Below are 19,811 nucleotides of genomic sequence, written 5' to 3'. Positions count from 1 at the left end.
TCAAGGGAAAAAAATCTCACCAAAAACGTTAATTTCTGAAAGGATGGGTACATTTCTTTCTCCTCCATGAAAGAAAGAGTAATAAAAAAAATGAACACCCTAAGAAAAGGTGTATGTTTGACTACGTGTGTTTGATTCACTGACCCTGATTCTGGCTGTGCCGGACAAACACCACCAGGCACTAAACAAGGACCATTATCAACCCAAAATGTCAACTAGAAAGATCAACAAAAGTGATCGATCACCCAAGTGGCCCAGGAGCCATGAAGCATGACAGCAGGCAACGATGCTAGAAGTAGGAGACCAAGGGCCTCCGAGGTCATGTAGGGCTGTCACAGCCATGACCGTATGACCTCCACAGTCACCCCAACAAGTAGGTACGGCGAACCCGACTATCATCTCACTGACGATGCAACCAAGCTGGTGGGGTCACCCTGACCCATGGAGGCCACCCAGGGGTGACCAGGCAGCATGGGCCTGGAGTCAGCCTCTGACCAGGCTCAGCCTCAGCCGAGACACAGCTCCACGAAGATGACAACTCAGCCTGGAGGAAAACTCCAAAGCTGCTCAACCGCAAGACGGTTCTTACTCGATTGCATCTTCTGAAAACTCACGGCCTGTTTTCACAGCAGGAGGTGACCTTCTGGTGAAAAGCAGCGATACTTTTGGTCAGATGCAGACTCTCCCCAAGGTCTGCACACACAACCTGGCATCGTGGTCGCTTCTCAGATGACACGTTGCCTCTAAAATCCTCATGTAGTCATGAAGAATTGAAGACCTGGCTGGAATGATCCAAGCTGCCCACAGAGACCTCGAAAAACGTCTGGACTCATCTACTGCCACATGACAACACTGAAGGGCTGAGCTAGGTGGTGCCCAGGCAGGCCCCCAGGGGTCATTTGGCAATGTCCAGAGACATGTTGGTTTTCATAGTCGGGAGGTAAAATCTGGAAGACTGCCGAGCATCCTACACCACGTAGGCCCACCCCCCAGCAGAGATCATCCAGCCCAAAGGTCAACAGGGCCTCAATGGAGAAAGCTGGGTCTCAACTCCCAGATGGCAGGCTCTGCTTGACAGAAACTATACTATTGACACTTTAACCAAATTGTTGCTGGTTTCTAGTTTGCAGAACGGGGCCCTGCCTCCTTCCTCAATGAGCTAAAGCAGCTCAAGGGCCAACTGAACAGGTAGGAGCTCTCCTTGACCCTCCAAATCCAGGCTCCCTACACTGGCTTTATAAACACACACTAGGAAAAGCAAACGCCAGGTCACTAGACATTCACCTACACAGACTGGAAGCAATTTTACTATCTTTGAGCTCAGGCAACGCCCGATGGACAGCAAAAGCCCAGACGCTATCTCCCCACCACACACACCTGCTGTCAGCCCACCTGTGGCCGGTGGCCAGCAGTACCACCGGCACCTCTGGGAGGCCAGGGGGTACGTTTACATGCCTCATTATTTCCTCCAGTTCCAGTACAAGTGACACATCTTGCTCTTGGCTTTAAATCGCATTATCCAAATGAAGGGTCGCTCTCCCAATCAGCATCCGCCCCTCCACAAGCACAGATGGCAATCACGTGCATAAACGGCAAAGCAAGAGATCAAATTCAGGCGAGCTCTCAGATCTGGCGCTCTGGGTGGGTTTAGGTAGGGGGTCAGAAAGCCAGGAAGGCGGGCACCTGCGGGGAGCCGAAGGGCTTTTGTTTGCCATCAAGGCTTCCCAACAAACCAAGTGGCCTGAGCCACTGGAGGAAACCTGTGTCCGCCTGGCACGTTCACTATTCCCAAAAGGAGCCCACAGGTCAGAAGCAGGGGAAGGAGGTTCCATTTTCACTGCGTCCTCCACATTTCTTTCGTATTTTATCAGATACCTTTGCCGGCTTTGGGTAACTGGATCACCCCATGACCAGTAATCACATTAAAAGGTGCATATGAAAGGTGTCTTTTGGCCTTAGCAGAAACATTATTTTTCCTAATTTGTAACCACTCAGCTTTATCCCCTTTCCGAATTTTAAACGGGGAAGCAGCAGCATTGTACAGGAGCTGTGAAATGAGCTCAAATGCAGCTTTAAAGCAAGTACCACCCAGCTTCTGGATATGCGTTTCCATGGTAACCACGGTCCCTGGGCCCTGGCGCACACAGCAGGAAATGCTGCAGATTTCCATAGCAGTACCTTTTACTAGAAATAAGAGTCCCATGGCAATTCTAAACATATGGGAATAAAAAAAAAAAAAAAAACTATGTGTGTGAGTGCACTTGCAAACACACACACACACAGACACGTGCGCGCACATGCACAATTCACAAAACAGACAATGGAGACCAAAGTCTTTTCTTATAGATAAATATGCTTATGTCAAAAATGACAACAATTAAAATATAAGCAAAACAGTCTCTCCCACCCCACAGAACTATTATAAAAGAAAACAAAAACATCTTCCACAGAAAAAGGAAGGACTGGGCTGGCAGTGGAAAAGAAAATCTCGTCGGAGAACCAGATGACCAAGGGGTCCGTATAAACAAACGAGCAAACAAAAATCAATGGAGAGCAGAGAACAGATTTTTTTTTTTTCATAGCCCATGTTTTTTCCTGCTTAAATAACCTCAGCATTCAACCAAGAGGCAAACTGGACAACCGGTTTGCCATGTGTCTTCTGGGGGGGGCCAGGAGGCAGAGTCCAGGACTAAAACGAGGTCCCCTTTGTCCCTCTCATCAACTGAGTGGTCCTTGGCAAGTGACCTCTGCCTTCCCAAGACTCAGCTTGCCCTGGAAAAAGGAAAAGGTTATACAAGCTATTAGCTAGTGTATAAGAAAAAGCCCTTAGCCTTCTTAAACATGAAAGACTAGTGTTATGTTAAACAAGACAATGCAAGGCAAAAAACCTCCAGATAATTCTCACTGGAAGCCACAGATATATTTGTAAAAAAAAATGTATAAAAATCAAATTTCTTTATGAAATGTATCAGGAGAATTCACTGCCAGGTTTGGTGACTTTTGAAATATTCTCTCTCTATTCTGAGTTCTTTCTCAGTACTATGTTCTTCCTACAGCAGAGCAGCTAAAGTAACAATGTTAGATCAAAGAGATTTCCACTTGCTGAGGTTTTTCCAGGCTGGGGCTTTATCAGAGCAGAGAGGCACCTATGAGCAGGAAGAACACACTTAACCTAGAAAACACACTAGGCTTGACAACTTTGTCAAGGGTCTTCAAGTTCCCATTTATATTGCAGATGATTCTTTTTATCTGAGGTGGGCATTATCAAACCAAGTTCATTAACTCTGGCAAATGATCTTTCACAAGAAAGCATGGTAAAAAAGAAAGTTGTATGTAAAACAATTACGTCCTGTCACGAATCCTAATCAATATTTTACCAAAAGTGACGCGTTTGTGTGTGGGCAGCAACAGGGTGCGGCAGAGGAGCGTTAGTTATTAAGCCAATGCATGGGCAGCAAAGGGAAAGGAACTAGGATGAAGAGGAGAAGGGGAGGTGGGGGAGAGTCCCCTTCCCCTGTGTACAAATGGCAGAAAGCCCTGCAGGCTGCTGAGCAAACCACTTCATTATGTAAGCTGGGGAATCACAGCTGTGCTGCACACACGGACCCTGCCACCCCACAAACATTCTCTCCGGGCCAGGACCTTCCTCCCTACCCCTCCTACCGCCACCTCAAAATTCACTAGCATTTATCGAGGCTGTCAAGGTTCAACAGGAAAGCGTACACATCCTAACTTAAGTACCACCAGTGAAAACACACTAAGGCAGAGGAGATGACACCACAGAGGGCGGGCAGAGGCTCCCCTGGGTCAGCGGAAGGCCGAGCCTTGCCAGAACACACGGGCTTACGTGTAGAATCTGGATAGCCCGAGCTCTTCCTGATACAGGATCTGAATAGTCTAGGGACACCCTGCTCTGGACACCAGGATAGGAGGTCATAGAGCCGTTCCCCAAAGGCGCCATGACCACTCTTTCAAGTGGCATTTTCACAAGACACCGTGAAAAGTCAAAACCCCACAGGCAGGACAGTGTCTGCCACAATGGAACAGCCCGTCTCTAGCAGCGGCTGGTGCCCAACCAAATATCCATAGGATGAGACACTTGCAGTGGACAAAGGGGCAACATTCAGGCATCGATTTTAATATCGAGGGAAGAAAGATGGGCCGAGAGAGAAGGGGTTTCATTTTATCACCAGTAATGTCCAGTTCACGATTCCAAATCCCCTACAAAATATGAATTTTCCCATCAAAATAATCAAGTACTTAAGCACCCACCTCCACCTCCTTCACTCTCCCAAAACGGGGAGAAGGGTAAGATTTATTTTTAATTTACAAATACTCCTTAAACGTATGAATTGCTTTCATTCCCAGTCCTGACTTAGAGTATGATTTGTAAAAAAAAAAAATGTTAAAAATACACATGATGCCCCACAGCCCTGCACTCAACACTGGGTTTCAGTTGCATAGAAAGCAAACCAAAAATAATAGCTTTTAAGAAATGGAAAATGGCAAGAAGCTTAATAGGGTCATTTTCAAAAGGTTGTTTTCTAAGTGGAATGTATAGGAGTCAATGTATCCTGCCAATGAATTAATATGACTCAAGGTCAATTAGGGTTGGAAAAGCATCAAAATTATGGAACCTGCAAGTTGAATGCACATTTAGGAACCCATTTAAAAAGGTGCTATATTTTCACTTCATCCCTTATTAGATCAATGATAGCTCTGAAATCTCACAGAGGAAATGGAGAATTTCTATCTTGAAGTTGTGTTTACGGAACAGGCATACAGTTTTTCAGTTAGATTATGTATTGTTGTGAATAGCAACAAACCATGAAAGTTTTTTAAAATTTTTTTTTACTTTATACAAGTTTGAGGCCATCACAGGCATTCAAACTCATAGGCATACCCAAGTGTGGAGTGACATGGGGCTAATGGAAGTTAGGAAGACTACACTAAAGCTGTTCCAAGTTTGGGCACAGTCCCAGCCCTCAGTAGATGAGCTCCAATATATAAAGAATAAGATTCCCCTCCCCTCCTCAAGACACAGTCTTCACTTCCTGGCAACTACATGTTGTCCATTAAGAATGCATGAAACAGACACACTTTAGAAAGCTGGGGGATGCCTTTATTGGTTGGAATTATACATGTTACCTCTCTACCTAGCACCCCCACCACAGGCCTGTCTGACCCCCATTACACCCACTGACCCAGCCCCTCGGAAACCACACCCCTGCCTAATTAATCTTTGTAATCGCAGAACCCCAGTACACAGTAAGCCCTCAATGTAGTTTTCTGATATAAAACAGGGTAAATGGGCTGACTTATAAAATATTTCACTTACTGTTAGTGCAGAATAAGCCTCTTTATAGGATTTTTTACACTCCCCACCTGGGCTGGAGACCACCACCAGGTACATGCAACTGGTCCGAGAGCTACGTGCACCCCAGGTTTGTGGCGGATTTATTTGTAATAGTCAAGACCTCGAAATCACCCCACATGCCCATGGACAAAGAGGGCATAATATCAGAAGATATGGTTCTAGGCACAATGGAATACTACCCAGCTATTAAAACAAAGGAAATCTTGTCATTTGTAACAACATGGAAGATCCTACACTTGATAAAGTAAATCAGACAAAGAAACACCATGATTTCACTCATGTGTGGTAGGTCGAGGAAACAGATGAACTAAATAAAACCAAAATATACATTTAGACTGTACGATCAATTCATGGTCACCAGAAGGGGAGAGGGAAGAGGGTGGGCATGAGGGATACATAGGGAAGGACAGAACTGGCATTTTAGTGGTGAATGCGATGCAGTATATACCCATGTTAACTCTTAATGATGTGCGCCAGAAGTTTATAGAACATTATAATGCAGTATTATGTCAATAAAAATTTTCAGTAAAATTTTAAAATCAGAAATTCAGTTATGCTTAGCCACATTTTCAGGGCTCATTAACCACATGGGGCTAGTGGCTACCATATTCAACAGTAAAAATGTAGGTTTTTTCCATCATCACAGAAAATTTTATTGCCCAAAATGACCCCCATTACACCCACTGACTCCCCAGGACTCCCCAAGGTGAGGGCTGCATTGGGGTCATGCCCCACAGCACACACAGAACCTGTCAAGTCCAGGAATGAGGCTGGCAAGTAAAAGGAAAACAAAACAAAAAAGAAAAAATATGAAACTGTCACCCAGTCTTGCTCAGTTCCTTCCCTCCTTGAACAAACTACAAATGTTCATATTTTTCATAGCTTCCCAAACCCCACCCCCACCTTCAGTGAAGCAAACAGACTTTTCAAACCGTGACTGCCAGCAGCACAATTTGCTGAGGGCTTCCTCAGCATAATTCATGGGAATCAAAATCAAGAGGTCAAGTTCAAAACCCCCCAAATGAAAGGCGATGCAGAGTTTCTAGGTCACTGTCAACACAAGCATGCCTGGATTCATGTTTCAGAACATTAGAGAATAAAATACAGTTGCTGTCCATCCACTCTAGGAGCAAGCCACGAAGGGTTCGGGCTTGGCTGTGTACAACAATCTGCAACTGTTTCCTCGGCATCTTAGACGTGCTAGGCTCTAGGACACTAGAGCTAGGCTGCCTTAGGGGACACACACGCACGCACGCACTCTAAGCAAAATTAACCCAGCTCATTTTTCATAAAACTTCTCCAGACTCCAGAATATACTTTATGCTCGATTCCTCCACTTGCTCTCGCCCTTTTTAATTTATAAAGGCCTAGCTGGAATAAAATCATTAGAAAAATGAATACACTATGCTTGAATTTTTTCAAAACTCTAAGCTTGGCGTGCGTGCACGCGCACACACACACACACACACACGAGCTTGTGTCTCAGACACTCAGAAGGTGTCTTTTCCTGCAAGAATTCTAAGGCTGATAAGCAAAAACAACTCAGGGAGCCCAGCTGGTCTCTAAGAGAGCAACACCAGTGTATGATCTATAGCCCACATCTCCAGAGCAGATCGCAATTTTAGGCCTTTTTATTTTGAATCAGATGAATGAATTCGTCTACATTTCTTTAAGGTCACATTCAAAGAATATTCAGTTCCAGGCCCATGAGAAGGGTCTTTTTTTTTTTTAATAGAGGCATGTTTTATTTATTAATTTATTTTATTTGTTTGTTTTGTTTATACATGCACTGGGTACAGTCAGAAGCGCGGGAGGGTGAGAGAATTCACCAGAGCCAGAGCGGGGAGCAGAGCAGGCAGAAGGACCAAAGGACACTGCTGAGGGGAGCAGCGGGCGGCAGGAGAGGTCTGCGCGCCATGTGGGACCCTCCTCTGGTGGCCGGGGAGCAGCCGGGGATGGAACCAGTGCCGCAGAGGCCGCGGGCAGCTTCGCAACCCAGCGCTCAACCGCTGGCCACCGGGGAGGCCCGAGAAGGGTCTTCTTTTAAGGACATTTAAAAAATAATTATTCTTTCCCCTAGATTGTGGTTAAATAGCTTTCTAGGTAGAAATCATAAGGTTCTCATGAGATGAAAGGGAACTCTGGACTTGAACACCAGAGTCAACCCAGAAGTAAAGGGTCAGTTAAGTCTCAATTAAACAACCTGGTTAAAATAAAACTTGTGGGCAAACAAAACGATCCTGGCTGCTTCTTGGAAATCACTTCCTGCATCTCCTGCCCTAGAAAGGAGGGTCCCTCCTCTTCCGGCACCAGTAGGAGCAGGGCTGCTTCCCGTGAACTCAACATGGCATTGTTGGGTCCTCTTCAGCTACAATGAAACACAATGAAGACACACATTCTACTAGAGACCCCAAGGGGGGCGGCAGGGATCATGGGGGTTGGAATTCTGGACTCCCAATTGGAATCTGGCTGAGACCCCATCCAGTTCATCAGCCTCCTGCCCCCAGAGATTATAACCTCCCTCGCCCACCAAGGGCCATGCAAGTGCGGGAGCTGCTGTAAACATTTAGTCAGTCACTCATCAAACCTTGTCTTCACTCTGCTTAGTGCTACAGACTCAGTGTTCGGGTCTGTGTATCTCTCAGAGAGGAGTAGGACGCAGGCCCTATCCTGGCCAGTGTCTGCAGTCCAGGGAGAAGGTGACAGCCGAGTGAGGAGAATGATCTGGTAGAAGGACCTGCCAGGGGCCCTGGCATCTATGACCCCCTTCACATTGGGGAGTAGCAAAGGTTTCCCAAGTGATACCTCACTTAAACCAGACCTTGCAAGACAAGCAACAGCTCCTTGGCATCTAAAAAGGGTGGAGAGAGAGTGGGTTGGGCCAGGACCCCAGCTTCTGAATGCACATGTACAAGCAGACATGGATCAAAGGCTTTCAGAGTGTCAGGACACAGTGAGTATTCCTTTGTGGGTGGAACTGCCGGCCGGGGGCGGAGATGTCCTCGGACAGGTGGTTATGGCCACATGACCAGATGCCTTCTATGACAGCACAAAGTTCGCAGGGGAGCAAATTCTCCTGGGAAGCTTTTTAACATCTGAGATTTCTGGGTCCCACCCCATTATTCTGATGCCACAGATCTGGGGCAGTGCCCTAAAATCTGGACTTTAAAAAACTTTGAGGGTTATGATCCAGTTAGACCATGACATTCAATAAAATCTATACTAAAAACAAGTGACATATACTAAAAATGTATTTTTAAGAACCAAGAATGCTTTATCTAACATAAGCCACAGGGGATTTCTTCCACAATGCCCAGAATTTTGCCACCAGGCTGATTGGAGTGCCACGCACGCCTCCAACCACCTGCATCTCGAGGCTCCCAGGGTCTCTTGAAAGTTCCAGCTGAACCTGCCTTGGTCACGCACACTGCAGGGGGAGGGTCTTTTATATAATTCACATTCTTCCAAATGTCCATCTATAATTTCTTTTCCTCCTCTGATCTACTCCCTAGATTATCCTTTGCTTATCATTGCTCCCATCACTCCCTCTTTGTGTCTGGAAACTGGAAACTCTAGAGATGCTACAGAAGAGAAAATTTAGACTGCCTGGCTTCACTCATATTTTATGGATTTAATAGGGCCAACATGAAATTTAGAATCATAGAACATTAGACTCAAAAAAGATGACTTGTGACCATCTGGGATCTGCATCCACTTACAGGTGGGGAAATGAAAGCCCTGAGAACAGAAGTATAGTTTAACAGGTTGCAGAGCTGGCAAAGGTCAGAAGACAAAGCCAGGCACCCAGCTCCCACCACACTGTTACCCTGAGGAACTACATGGGTTGGATTTTTTAATGCATTCAGAATCAGGCAACTGCAAAGCCAGTACAGGCTTCTAGTCAGTCTCAGCACTGCTCACACAAGGAATCTTGGCTTCACCGTTGAAGTTCAAGCTCTGGGCCACACTCCAGTTTCCCCACTAACTAGTCGTGTGATCCTGTCTGTTTGGGTAAACTCTCTTTGTCCCAATTTCATCACTTAAAACAGAGATGAGCACCAACCCATCTTATACACAATCCATCAATATGTATGACGCACACGGAATAGGCCCAGCCCGTGTTACCCACACAGTAAACGCCAGGCACCACGAGGGTCCACTCTCAGGCCACACCCAGTTTTTAAAGTGACATAAACAGGCTTTTGGACATTAAGATGATCTAGTCGGCAAGGGATCCATCTTCTTCCTTCATAGACTCTTCACCTTCTCACCATGGGTTTGGTGTACCATCAAACTCCCCCAAGAGGGTATGTCGAACCTATAAAGTAATTACAGTGGCAGCCAAAAAGGAAAGTCGCAAAGCACTGGGCTCTTCAAGCCCTTGCTGACTGCAGCAGAAGGAGCGGTGGCCACGGAGGACCAGTGCTGACTACAGCAGAAGGAGCGGTGGCTACAGAGGGCCAGTGCTGACTCAGGGAGCAGCTCCGGGCTCAGAGAGAACTTCCGCCTGCAGTGAACGGGCCGAGAGCCTGTGTGCCAGGGTGGGGAGAAATGCTGTTTGCCAATCTGGCCTCCTCTGCCAGAGAGGGTTGAGAAGTCTTTCCGCCTTGGTTCATTCTCTTTTCTTTTGAATTTTTTTTTTTTTTAGGAACCCAGACAGCTGCATGCCAGTCGCTTGCAACATTTCTCAACTCCCATGTCCATCACAGACTTGAAGAAAATGAAGGCCCCGCTGCATAGTCTGGCCAAGGTGCTAGTTCTTCGTGGCACTAACACAGGAAAAGGGGCACTTTCCTATTAAACACAGTTGTATATTCAAGCCAGATGCACACTCAACAAAATATGGACCTGCACTATGTACTGTGGTGCTAATAAACTTTTAAATTCCATTATCGCTTAATTATTAACCTAAATACACATTACAATAGCACCGTATTCTCGTGTCTAGGGGAAAAAAAGAACAAAATAGTTCTAAATATATTTCTATTTTCTATTTAACAATAATCACATTATGGGTAGTCTGATTTTGCTCTTATAGTGACCAGTTTGACAAGCTTTCCCTAATTGTATTAATAGCTGGTATAAAATATTTGCTAAAAAAGACAAAGATGTTTCAAAGCTGTTTCCACTGGGAAATAATAAGGAATACTATAGAAACCAGAGACCTGCTAGGTTTAAGATTCTGGGTCCTTAATCTTGCACTTCCAGCAAAGACTCAAAAAATATACCTGAAGTCTCCAAGCAAAGACTGGACTTTCAGGAGACGCTAAGATATCAAACAGCAAATTGTATTAGAGTTACAGCCTGTGACCTTAAGTAAATCCATCTGCTGCTGATAAAACAGCTTGAAGCATTTTCTCCAGACTCATAGTTTCCTTGGCGATGCATACACCATTAAAAATAGATTACTCATGCATCTCCAAAAACATGTACACATGGGCATTAATTGCAGCATGGCTTGTAATGGCAAATAAATGGGGATAATCTAAATAGACACCAATGGAAGAATGATTAAGTTGTGCCAATATTCGTGACATTGAAATTCCATTTGACTGCTAGAAAGGATGGGGTAGATCTATAGGTACTGGCAGAGAGGGGCAGCTATGATCTATCACGGAGCAAAGCACAGGGACAAGGCTTTTTATGGGCTACCTTTGGACAAAGATCATAAGAACGTATATTACGCCAAATATCATTCTACATATTGCTCTGTGACTAGCTTTCATGTTTGATTTAACACATGTATGTAAAAAAAAAAAAGCATAAGTGACATTAAAGCTAATCTCTACAAGGGGGACTAGGAGGATAGATTTTTACTTTATGTACACTTAATGACACTTTTTTTTTTTTAAACTAAAGCTTATGCTTTATATTTTTCCATTTTTAAAGGACATTAACTTAATGAACATCACTTCTCATGCTCAGTGAATATATGCGAAATGTATTCAAGTTTCTCTCTTACTGTCATCATAAAATACACCTTCTATCAGCCATATACTTTTTAAGTCATGTGAGAGCTCTCCCCCTGCCACATAGAACAGAAAGTTATCCTGTCGCCCCCTCCCACAAAGCTGTCTCCCCCATGGATTCTGGACATCATGATGTAGAGTATGCTGGCGCTGCTAAAAATGACCTGAAGTCAAATGGTTTAAAAATAGACCCAAGCAGGGTCTGTTCACTGTGACAATATTTGTCTTTTGTCAAATCCATCACCTCCAAAGTCCTCTACCTCTACCACCCACACACACTGGCCATTCTGGCTTCTTTCCCCACAAATGATAGCTCTGTTTTTTCTCCCTGCAAGCATGAGAACTTGCAGGTCTCCTAGTTTCCCACCAAGAAGCAGCCTCTGCAAAAACCTAGGCTCCCACTGCAGGAAAATGTGGGCCATCTTTCTTTATCCTTTTTGAATTTTTATTTCTTTTCTTGAGGTAACAATGGTTTAGAACACTGTACGTGATTCAGAGATCTAGGGTCTATTTCATTCTTCAGGGTCCAGCCAGTAACACTGAAAAATCTAAAACAATTCCTATATGTCAGAGGGCCCCCAAAACAGAATGTCAGATACCTAGTGAGTTCTTGAAAAGAGAGCGCAGCTCTTAAGAAAGACACAATCAATATGTCTAGTCTAGAAAGACATCAATATGACTGACAGTTCCAGATACTGGTGAAGTAGAAGAAGGGATAATAGAACAGACTCAGTAACACCATCACTGGGGCACATCCGTTCAATGATACTTTCTTCCTAAACCTGTATTTTTGAAGGTTTCTACAGTGGACCAATACAAGCTATATAATAGTTTTTTTTAAAGGACTTAAAAAGATACTGGTTAAGACCCATATCAAGCTGACAAACCAGAGGAAGAAATCACTGCTCTGATGTCTCCATCCCCTTCTCCTAGGGAACCTTTTGAAACACCACTGGCATCTTGGAAACAAGAAGGAATATTACCTCCCCCGGGAGATATTCCCGACTCCCTGAGCTGAGTTAATTGCTCACTTTTCTATATTCCCCCAGCACTCTGTTCTAGCGCTATTACCACACCAGACATACCTCCACACTGAAATGTCACTTGCATTCTCCCTCCAGCCCCGCCTTCACTGCAAACTCCTTCGGGACCAGGAGAGCAATGTATTGATTTTTCTGGTCCCAAGATAGCACTTTAAATATTAGCAGGTCTGAGTTTCTCGAATGAATGAGAAGTGTCCTTGCTATAAATTCATTTGACTATTACCCAAGGTAAGCAGATCCCCCTCCAGGTTCCCTGGAGGTACCCCCGTCACAGGCAGACCAGACTCGCACGTGACTTGGAACCACCCCTAACGCCTGCCCCCTACACCCATTTTTGCCAATGTGACCACGGCAATAAAGAGAATAGGCAGGAGCTCTCAGTGCTCAGTCATACCCAGAAAGAGGCAAAGAGAGAGGCTGGAGAGATTCTCTGCCTGGGAATGAAAGGAAAGCACTCCACAGCATGGGGCCCCTACATCACAGTAATATCATTTTTCCAAGCATGGCAGAGAGCACAGGGGTATTCGTTTTCTTCTCCGTTGCTTTCATGTGTTAGTTTTCTTCTTTGTGGGTCAGTATCACTGGAACTATTAAATATTTTCCACCGATTTCCCTTTGTTCATTGATTTCATAAACATACTTTAAACACCTGCCATGCTGGGGCGCGGTGGGGGGGCCAGACATGGAGCAGCCGTAGTTGGGGGCTCACAGGGCTTGAGGCCAAATGTGAGTGACATGTGAACAGAGACGGCAAGAGGACACTTAGAAAAGTGTCTCTCCTGTGATGGGAACCCAGAAAACAGTCTCTCGAGTCTCCCTCGCTGCTCCCCCTTCCACAGGGGATGGAGGATGCCTCAGGACACCCATGTGAGGAGGGAGAGCAAACTGAAGCAAGCACACAGCTCAAGCGCCACAGCCACATCAGAAAGGGTGAACCCCAAACACCCCCAGCCCCACCCCCGGCATGAGCCCCATGCGTGTTCTGTAGTTTTCATTCTTCTCCCCCGCCTGACTATCTGGAGAACTACGTGTAATTTCTCCTATGTGGAGCCCCACCGAGTTGGAAAAAATGTTTTCCTATGAGTCAGCGGAGCTCCGAGAGCTCCAGCTCCATCTTCACATGGAGCCACAGAGGAAGAGCCCACAGGCGGGGCTCAGAGGCCGACGCCTCCTGCCATCTGCTCACCACGAGTGCTGGTCGCCATGTCGGCCACTTTCTGAAAGGCATCCAAGAAGGCAGCTGCCGCTACTACTGTTGTCCTGAAATGCAAACAGATAACAAAAGCATGAGGAATGTCTCACACCAGCAAATTCGTGACAGTTAAAGGGCTGAAATCTCCGCTAAGGATAAGCAGCCTTCCAGAAGAAACAACTCAAATGGACCCGGACATTTGTGGACCCACTTTTTTTCTCGGGAAGCACCCTTCCATGTCAAGCTCCTTTGGTGCTAGTCAAGCAACAGTGGGCATTCTTCTAGCAAAAGAATGGGGGATTATGACCAGGCAAAGAAGGAAAAGATGATTCTACCTAAAAGGAAAAAAATCATTAAAAAATATATGTACAGGTGAAATTAATTTTAGAGTAGGAGAGAGAGCATCCACACAGCTGACCTTGAACAACACAGATTTGAACTTCAAGGTCTACTTATATGTGGACTTTTTCAATAAATGCAGTACAGTACTATAAATGTATTTTCCTTATGATTTTCTTAATGAAAGTTTCTCTAGCTCACTTTCTTATAAAGAAAATACATAATGCATATAGCATATAAAATGTGTTGCTATTTTATCAGTAAGTCTTCCGGGCTACACTAGGCTATTAGTAGGTAAGTCGTGGAGGAATCGAAAGTTATATTCGCATTTTTTGAATGCATGTGAGGTGGGTGCTTCTACCACCAAGCTTGGGTGTGTGTGTGTGATATATATGCAGAGATACACACACACAGAGACCAGGAGAAGGAATCTTAAAAAAGATCATCTACTTCAAACAATCCATTTTACAGATGGGAAAACTAAGATCACAACAACACAGTGACTTTCAATTCACTCGTTGGTAGCAGAGCTGGGCCAAGCAGCCCAGTGTCACTCACTGTGCCCTGCTTATCCCTCTCCAAGATGAGATCCTAGTTATGTGACTTTCCCCCCCGAACTCATAATTACAATGAACGGATATGCTAATTTTTCAAACTTAGAATGCAATCTCAACTGAATCTTCTGAGCTCTTTCTTGAAAGCAGAGAATGACGAGAACTTACTATACTCATTCAATGTCCTGGAAATTATTTTCAAGCCTTCATGCTCTCTAGAAGACTCAAGCACTTTGCAGACTACTGGTTCTGAGAAGCATGATCCAAGAGGTCATTCAAGGAAGCGTAAGCACCGCTCCAGAGCCAGGGATACCCAGAACAGGCATGTCAGCCCCAGGGCTCACACGTAAGGACTTTACAATCAAACTCATGGTCTGATGCTTATTTCCAAGTATCGACATATGAGTCCAGTTTTTACTGCACATTCAAAACAAAATGCAAAGTTGCTGAAAGAAGAAAATGAGAACACTGTACTATACAGGAAGGGGATGCAAAGGAGAAAAAAGGAAAGAATTGGCTTTTAAACAAAAGCAACAGGGACTATGAAACAAGGGTTCTGGAAGTTTCTGGGACTGGTCCCTGAGAACATCTAGAGTCAAACTTCAAAATGAGGCCTTATATTTTCAACAGAGCAAGAAAAAAACACTGCTCACACAAAAAGAACAACATAAATTCAAAACAAAACCCTATGTCAAAGCATATTTTAAAAAGACTTGACAAACCCTGGACAAGTCAGTTCAATCAAACACCCTGGGATTCAGAAATAGCTCATTCTGATTTATAATTAATATCTGACATGATGGCTGAATTAATTCTCATGCAGGTCAATGCTGACCATCCAAATTTAATGAACCAGCTGGAGAAGGTCCTTGCATAACACGAGGTCACCAAGGTTCCACTGGAAATGGGGACAGCGATCCAGTGTGGGGACCAGGATGGAATGTGAGGACAGGGATCAAGTGTGAGGAATGAAGAGCCTTTAAGAGCTGCTTCCGATGAGCCCTGGTTCGCCGACTCCCTTGTCCCCAAGCATCGTCACCTCTGTGATGGGAGTGATTTAGCTAAAATACCCCAAAGAATGATTTTGCCTCTTCCACCTCTCAGCTTCATCCTTTCTCTAATGCAGAAAAGAAAACCATATGCCAGAAGTTCCTCCATTGGCCTAGACCAAGTACTAGTTGATCAAAAAAATAAAGCAATGGTTCCTGCCCTCAGGACACCAGAATGTTAAGAAAACAGAAAATGTATTTTGTACCAGTGGGTTAAGACTGCTTTGAGTCCTACCAGTATGTTTATCATAGCGAAATCAGCTCACTACTTCAAGCGCTGGCTTCCTTGTTGGCTAAAGAGGAAGAAGAGTTATTCTTCATCAGCCCAGAAATGAGGGTTGATAAGTGAGGTTGGGTAAGAAAAAGCATGTGTGTGAGGCATGTATTTAAATGTTTTAATTGTTTTACTACAGGAGGAGACGCCCTCTGGGTTGGTAACCAGACCATGCAATGACAGCGTAGAGACCGGGGTGGGCAGGGCAGATGCAGCTAAATAAGGTGAGGACAGTGAAGGCCTCACATGAAGGAATGTGTATGCTGAGTAGAGGTGCCTGGATCTGATGGAGGAGAAACAAGATGGCAAAGGACCTGACAAATGGACCAAGGGTCATAGTCGGAGCCCACTGTCCATCTGGATGCCCCATCAAGGCTCTGGAAATTCCAGATTCATGAAGAGAAATCCCCCATGGCTGAAGGAGTGGAGGGGAAAAGATCCACCCCTCTAGTGTTCTTCTCCTTGGTCTACGGGGCGCTCCAGGACTTCCACTCCTGCAGCTGCAGCTGTGTCCACCGCAAAGAACACCATGTGGTCCCCTCTGTCATCCACAGGCTTGTACCCTAGAAAGCATGTACCTGCTTTTGTAACAGTGTAATCCCCACAGGAAGGGGAGGTTCCAGGTGCCCTGCCCCACCTAAGGAAGGGTGCAGCTGTGCAGGGAGAAGCTAGAAAAGACTGGAAAGGGGGAAGGAAAAAGGGAGGCAGAGATGAAGAGAAAACCTGGAGGAGGCACATGGAGCAGAGTCATGTGAAAAATTCACACTTGCTTCTCAGCCTGGGACTTGTACCAGGGATTTAGGGGACATGGAAGGAGACATTTGAAAGAGACAGAGATGTTGGTGAGAGACCCAAGGGGAAGCAGACAATGGCAGCCTTTAGCTTGACTTGTATTTCGATTTTGCTCTTCTTCTTCCAGACTTGCTGGCCCTTTCGACCTCTTTCCTGTGGGTCCCCCCTTGAGGTGCCTCAGACTTGTGGCAGGCTTTCGGGCCTCAGTGGCCCCACCTTGGGCCTGTTTGGCTGGATATTTATCCACAAGAGGATGGGTAACTTTGGGTGTTTAATAGGAAACTATTTTAACTATAGTCTTTCTCCTCTATTGCACACTAATGCTATTAAAGTTGTCTTCTATTGAAGGTCTTAGGCACTAAACATGTTTGTCTTTATGCAGCGGATGGGAGAACCCACTTTTTTTTTAAGATTTTTATTTCTGCATACAAGAACTGGGGTGTAGGCCAGAGGTATGCAGGTGAGAGGACTCATCAGAAACAGAGTGGGGAGCAGAACAGGCAGATCTACTGAAATACACTGCTAAGGGGAGCAGCAGGCGAGGCAGGAGATGTCTGCTGTGCCACATGGGCAGCTCTCTGGCCAGGGATCAAACTCATGGTGCAGTGGCTGCTGACAGCTTCACAGTGCTGAGACTTAACCCCTTGCACCACCAGGGAGGCCCAGTGAGGACCCATTTAGAGCAGGCAAGTTTGGGGTCCTGGGGTGCCCCTCATTCTGTGCACTAACACTTTGTTCCCTGGAAAACCACCCCACTACATGGGAGCCAACCAATGTCATCCCCCACATGTCACAACAGGGTCCTGAAATAACTGCGCTTTGAAATGTCCAACCCTCAGGGGCACCCACAAGAGCAACCCTTCTCCCCCTGATTTAGGGGGGTACGGCTTTAATGAGAGGATGCTGGCATAGTTTGTATTTCATGTCAAGTGATACATGAACCAGCACAGGACTGGGAGGCAATAACAGCGCCTGAGACCAGAGCTGCACTAGATCTGCTTATTTTTAATACACCTTATGGAAGCACAATTTACATACTGTAAAATTCACCCTCTGAGGTGTATGATTCACTGATTTTTTAATAAATTTAGATTGAAGCAACCACCAAGCACCACAATCCAATTTTAGAACATCCCCCAAATGCTCCCTTGTGCTCACTCGTAGTCAGTCTCCTTTCTCACTCCCAGCCTCAAGGCAACCACTAATCTACATCTACCTCCAGATCTGTCTTTCCCGGCCTTTCAGGTAAATGGAATTATATAACAGTCAACTCTAAGTCTGAAACCTAGTGGCAATCAGTCCACGGGACTCTGGAGTCAGACACCTCAGTCCACACGCCTGCCACTTACCCTGTGGCTCCAGATAAGTTATTCAGGTTATCGTGCCTCAGTTTCCTCATCAGTTAAATGGGGGTAATAACTGTACTTATTGGGGTTGTGAGGTTCAATTTCACTAACATATGCTCAGCAGGCGCAGCATAAATGTCGCCCACTGTTACCTGCCATGTTGAACCTCACTTGACTCTCAAAATCGTTACAGGGGAGTCAGAGCAGATGGAGCTCTACTGTGCATGGGGATTGGGACCCCAATGCAGAGCAGGCAAGTGGCAGCACCTGAATCAGAGGCCACTGCATGCTTCTATACCCATAAAGCCTCCACGATGATCCCCAAACCGCATGGCAGGTCTGTCCCATCCCCACCTGCATCGAAGGGTGTTGCCATTTCCCCGGGGAGGACGTGCCTCTACTTACCGAAGCTGGGACTGCAGTTTTCCTGCTTTGTTTATGAAATCTTCCCACACTGGGTAGCTCCCCTACAACAAAACAAAGCCATCGGTCAGTCACACCGGGATAGACATCAGAAGGCGACATTAACAGAACACCGATTCCGAGTAAACAGAGGACACAGCTGCAGTCCACGCTGTGTGGCCCAGATTATGAACACATGTCTCAGCTCAGGAACTGGTTTAGAATGTGCTCAGTCCCTGGGTCTTTCTTGTAGTTGCCAAACACAGCAAGTGGAAAAGTCGTAGGGGGAGAATCTACCACATTAATACAAACACTCAAAAAGGTGTTTTTTGAGTCGAGAGATAGAGAATCCATATTCAAGGTGTGCAGAAAATGCCAGGCTCTGTCCTGAACCACGTCATCACAGCCCTCGCTGTTCTCCCCCTTTCCCTTATCCCAGGAGGCGGGGGGAAGAACCAGAGCGACTGGGGCTGTTGGGAAGCATCATCAGGCCATCGGAATCTCAAGGTTGGGAAGTTACCTAAATAAAGCTGCCAGGAAGAGCTTAGACCCAGGATCCAAGTACAATATGACAACTGGTGTTCCCCGGCATACCTCTGCTAATGGCGAACTTAGCACCCTCCCCTAACAGCCCATGTCTACCACCCTGACCCTGATTTCCACGCGCCCTCGTTCTAACCTTCGAGGAGGCTCAAAGTTAAGCCCAATGCCTGTTTCCACATGGAAGATAACAGCACACCATCCACAGCTCTCCTGCTTTCAGCTCAAAATTCCACGCATCCAGGACCCTGTTTCACACCCTCACAGTCCTCTCTCCTCTTCTTTCAAGTGTGTTACTCTGACACCTAATTTAGAAATTCTGACCTCAGCAGACCAAGGTGGGGTCTGACACCCGCTTCCCATACTTACTGAGTGCGTATTAAGATCAAGTTGCCAACCTACCAAGGGGCGATGCAAGAGAAAACCCAGAGGCAAACCATGTTTGAGAAGTGGCTTTTGGCCCCAAATCATTTAAATGTAGAATGAAACTAAACATCTGGGGGTTGTGGCTGCAGGACAGAATGTAAATGTTATGAACCTTGACAAGGCAAAAACAACATATGCCACCTCTAGACTCTGCTAAGAGGAGGAGGGAAAACACATAATGAGGTTAATCATCTCATCTTTCATTACAGAAGCCCAAGCAAAATAGCCTAGAAGTGCAACTGTGTTAAAACATAATGACTTCACCTTCCTAGTGGTTTTAGTCATCTTTTTCTCGTACCATTAGTGCAGTTTCTCAACCTTGACACTGCAGGCTGGATAACTGGGGGTTGGGGGATCCTGTACATCATAGTAGCTCCCATCCCCTGCTGTGGCCAGAACCTTCACAGTCAAAAATGTCTCCAGGGGCCTCCCTGGTGGCGCACAGGTTAAAGACAGAGCAATCAGGCTATCACCAGCCACTGCAGCACAGACCCACATGGCGCAGCAG

The 19,811-nt window shown here is 45.7% G+C and overlaps 1 protein-coding gene across 6 annotated transcripts in view; it reads right to left on the bottom strand.

Moving 5' to 3' along the window:
- MTSS1 (MTSS I-BAR domain containing 1) overlaps nucleotides 1-19,811 on the bottom strand; it is a 133,416-nt gene that overhangs the window by 92,518 nt on the left and 21,087 nt on the right. For all 6 annotated transcript variants that reach the window (XM_037501883.2, XM_037501898.2, XM_037501914.2 and 3 more), the window contains exons 2-3: nucleotides 18,341-18,402; nucleotides 13,576-13,649 (exon numbers count right to left, since the gene is read on the bottom strand). In XM_037501883.2, coding sequence (XP_037357780.1) covers nucleotides 13,576-13,649; nucleotides 18,341-18,402 — 136 coding nt within the window. The remainder of the gene's footprint in view (nucleotides 1-13,575; nucleotides 13,650-18,340; nucleotides 18,403-19,811) is intronic.

Source organism: Talpa occidentalis, unplaced genomic scaffold (assembly GCF_014898055.3).
Source record: "Talpa occidentalis isolate TD23 unplaced genomic scaffold, MPIMG_talOcc4v2.1, whole genome shotgun sequence".
In the NCBI taxonomy this organism is placed as follows: Eukaryota; Metazoa; Chordata; class Mammalia; order Eulipotyphla; family Talpidae; genus Talpa; species Talpa occidentalis.
This window is presented reverse-complemented; position numbering and strand designations above follow the sequence as displayed.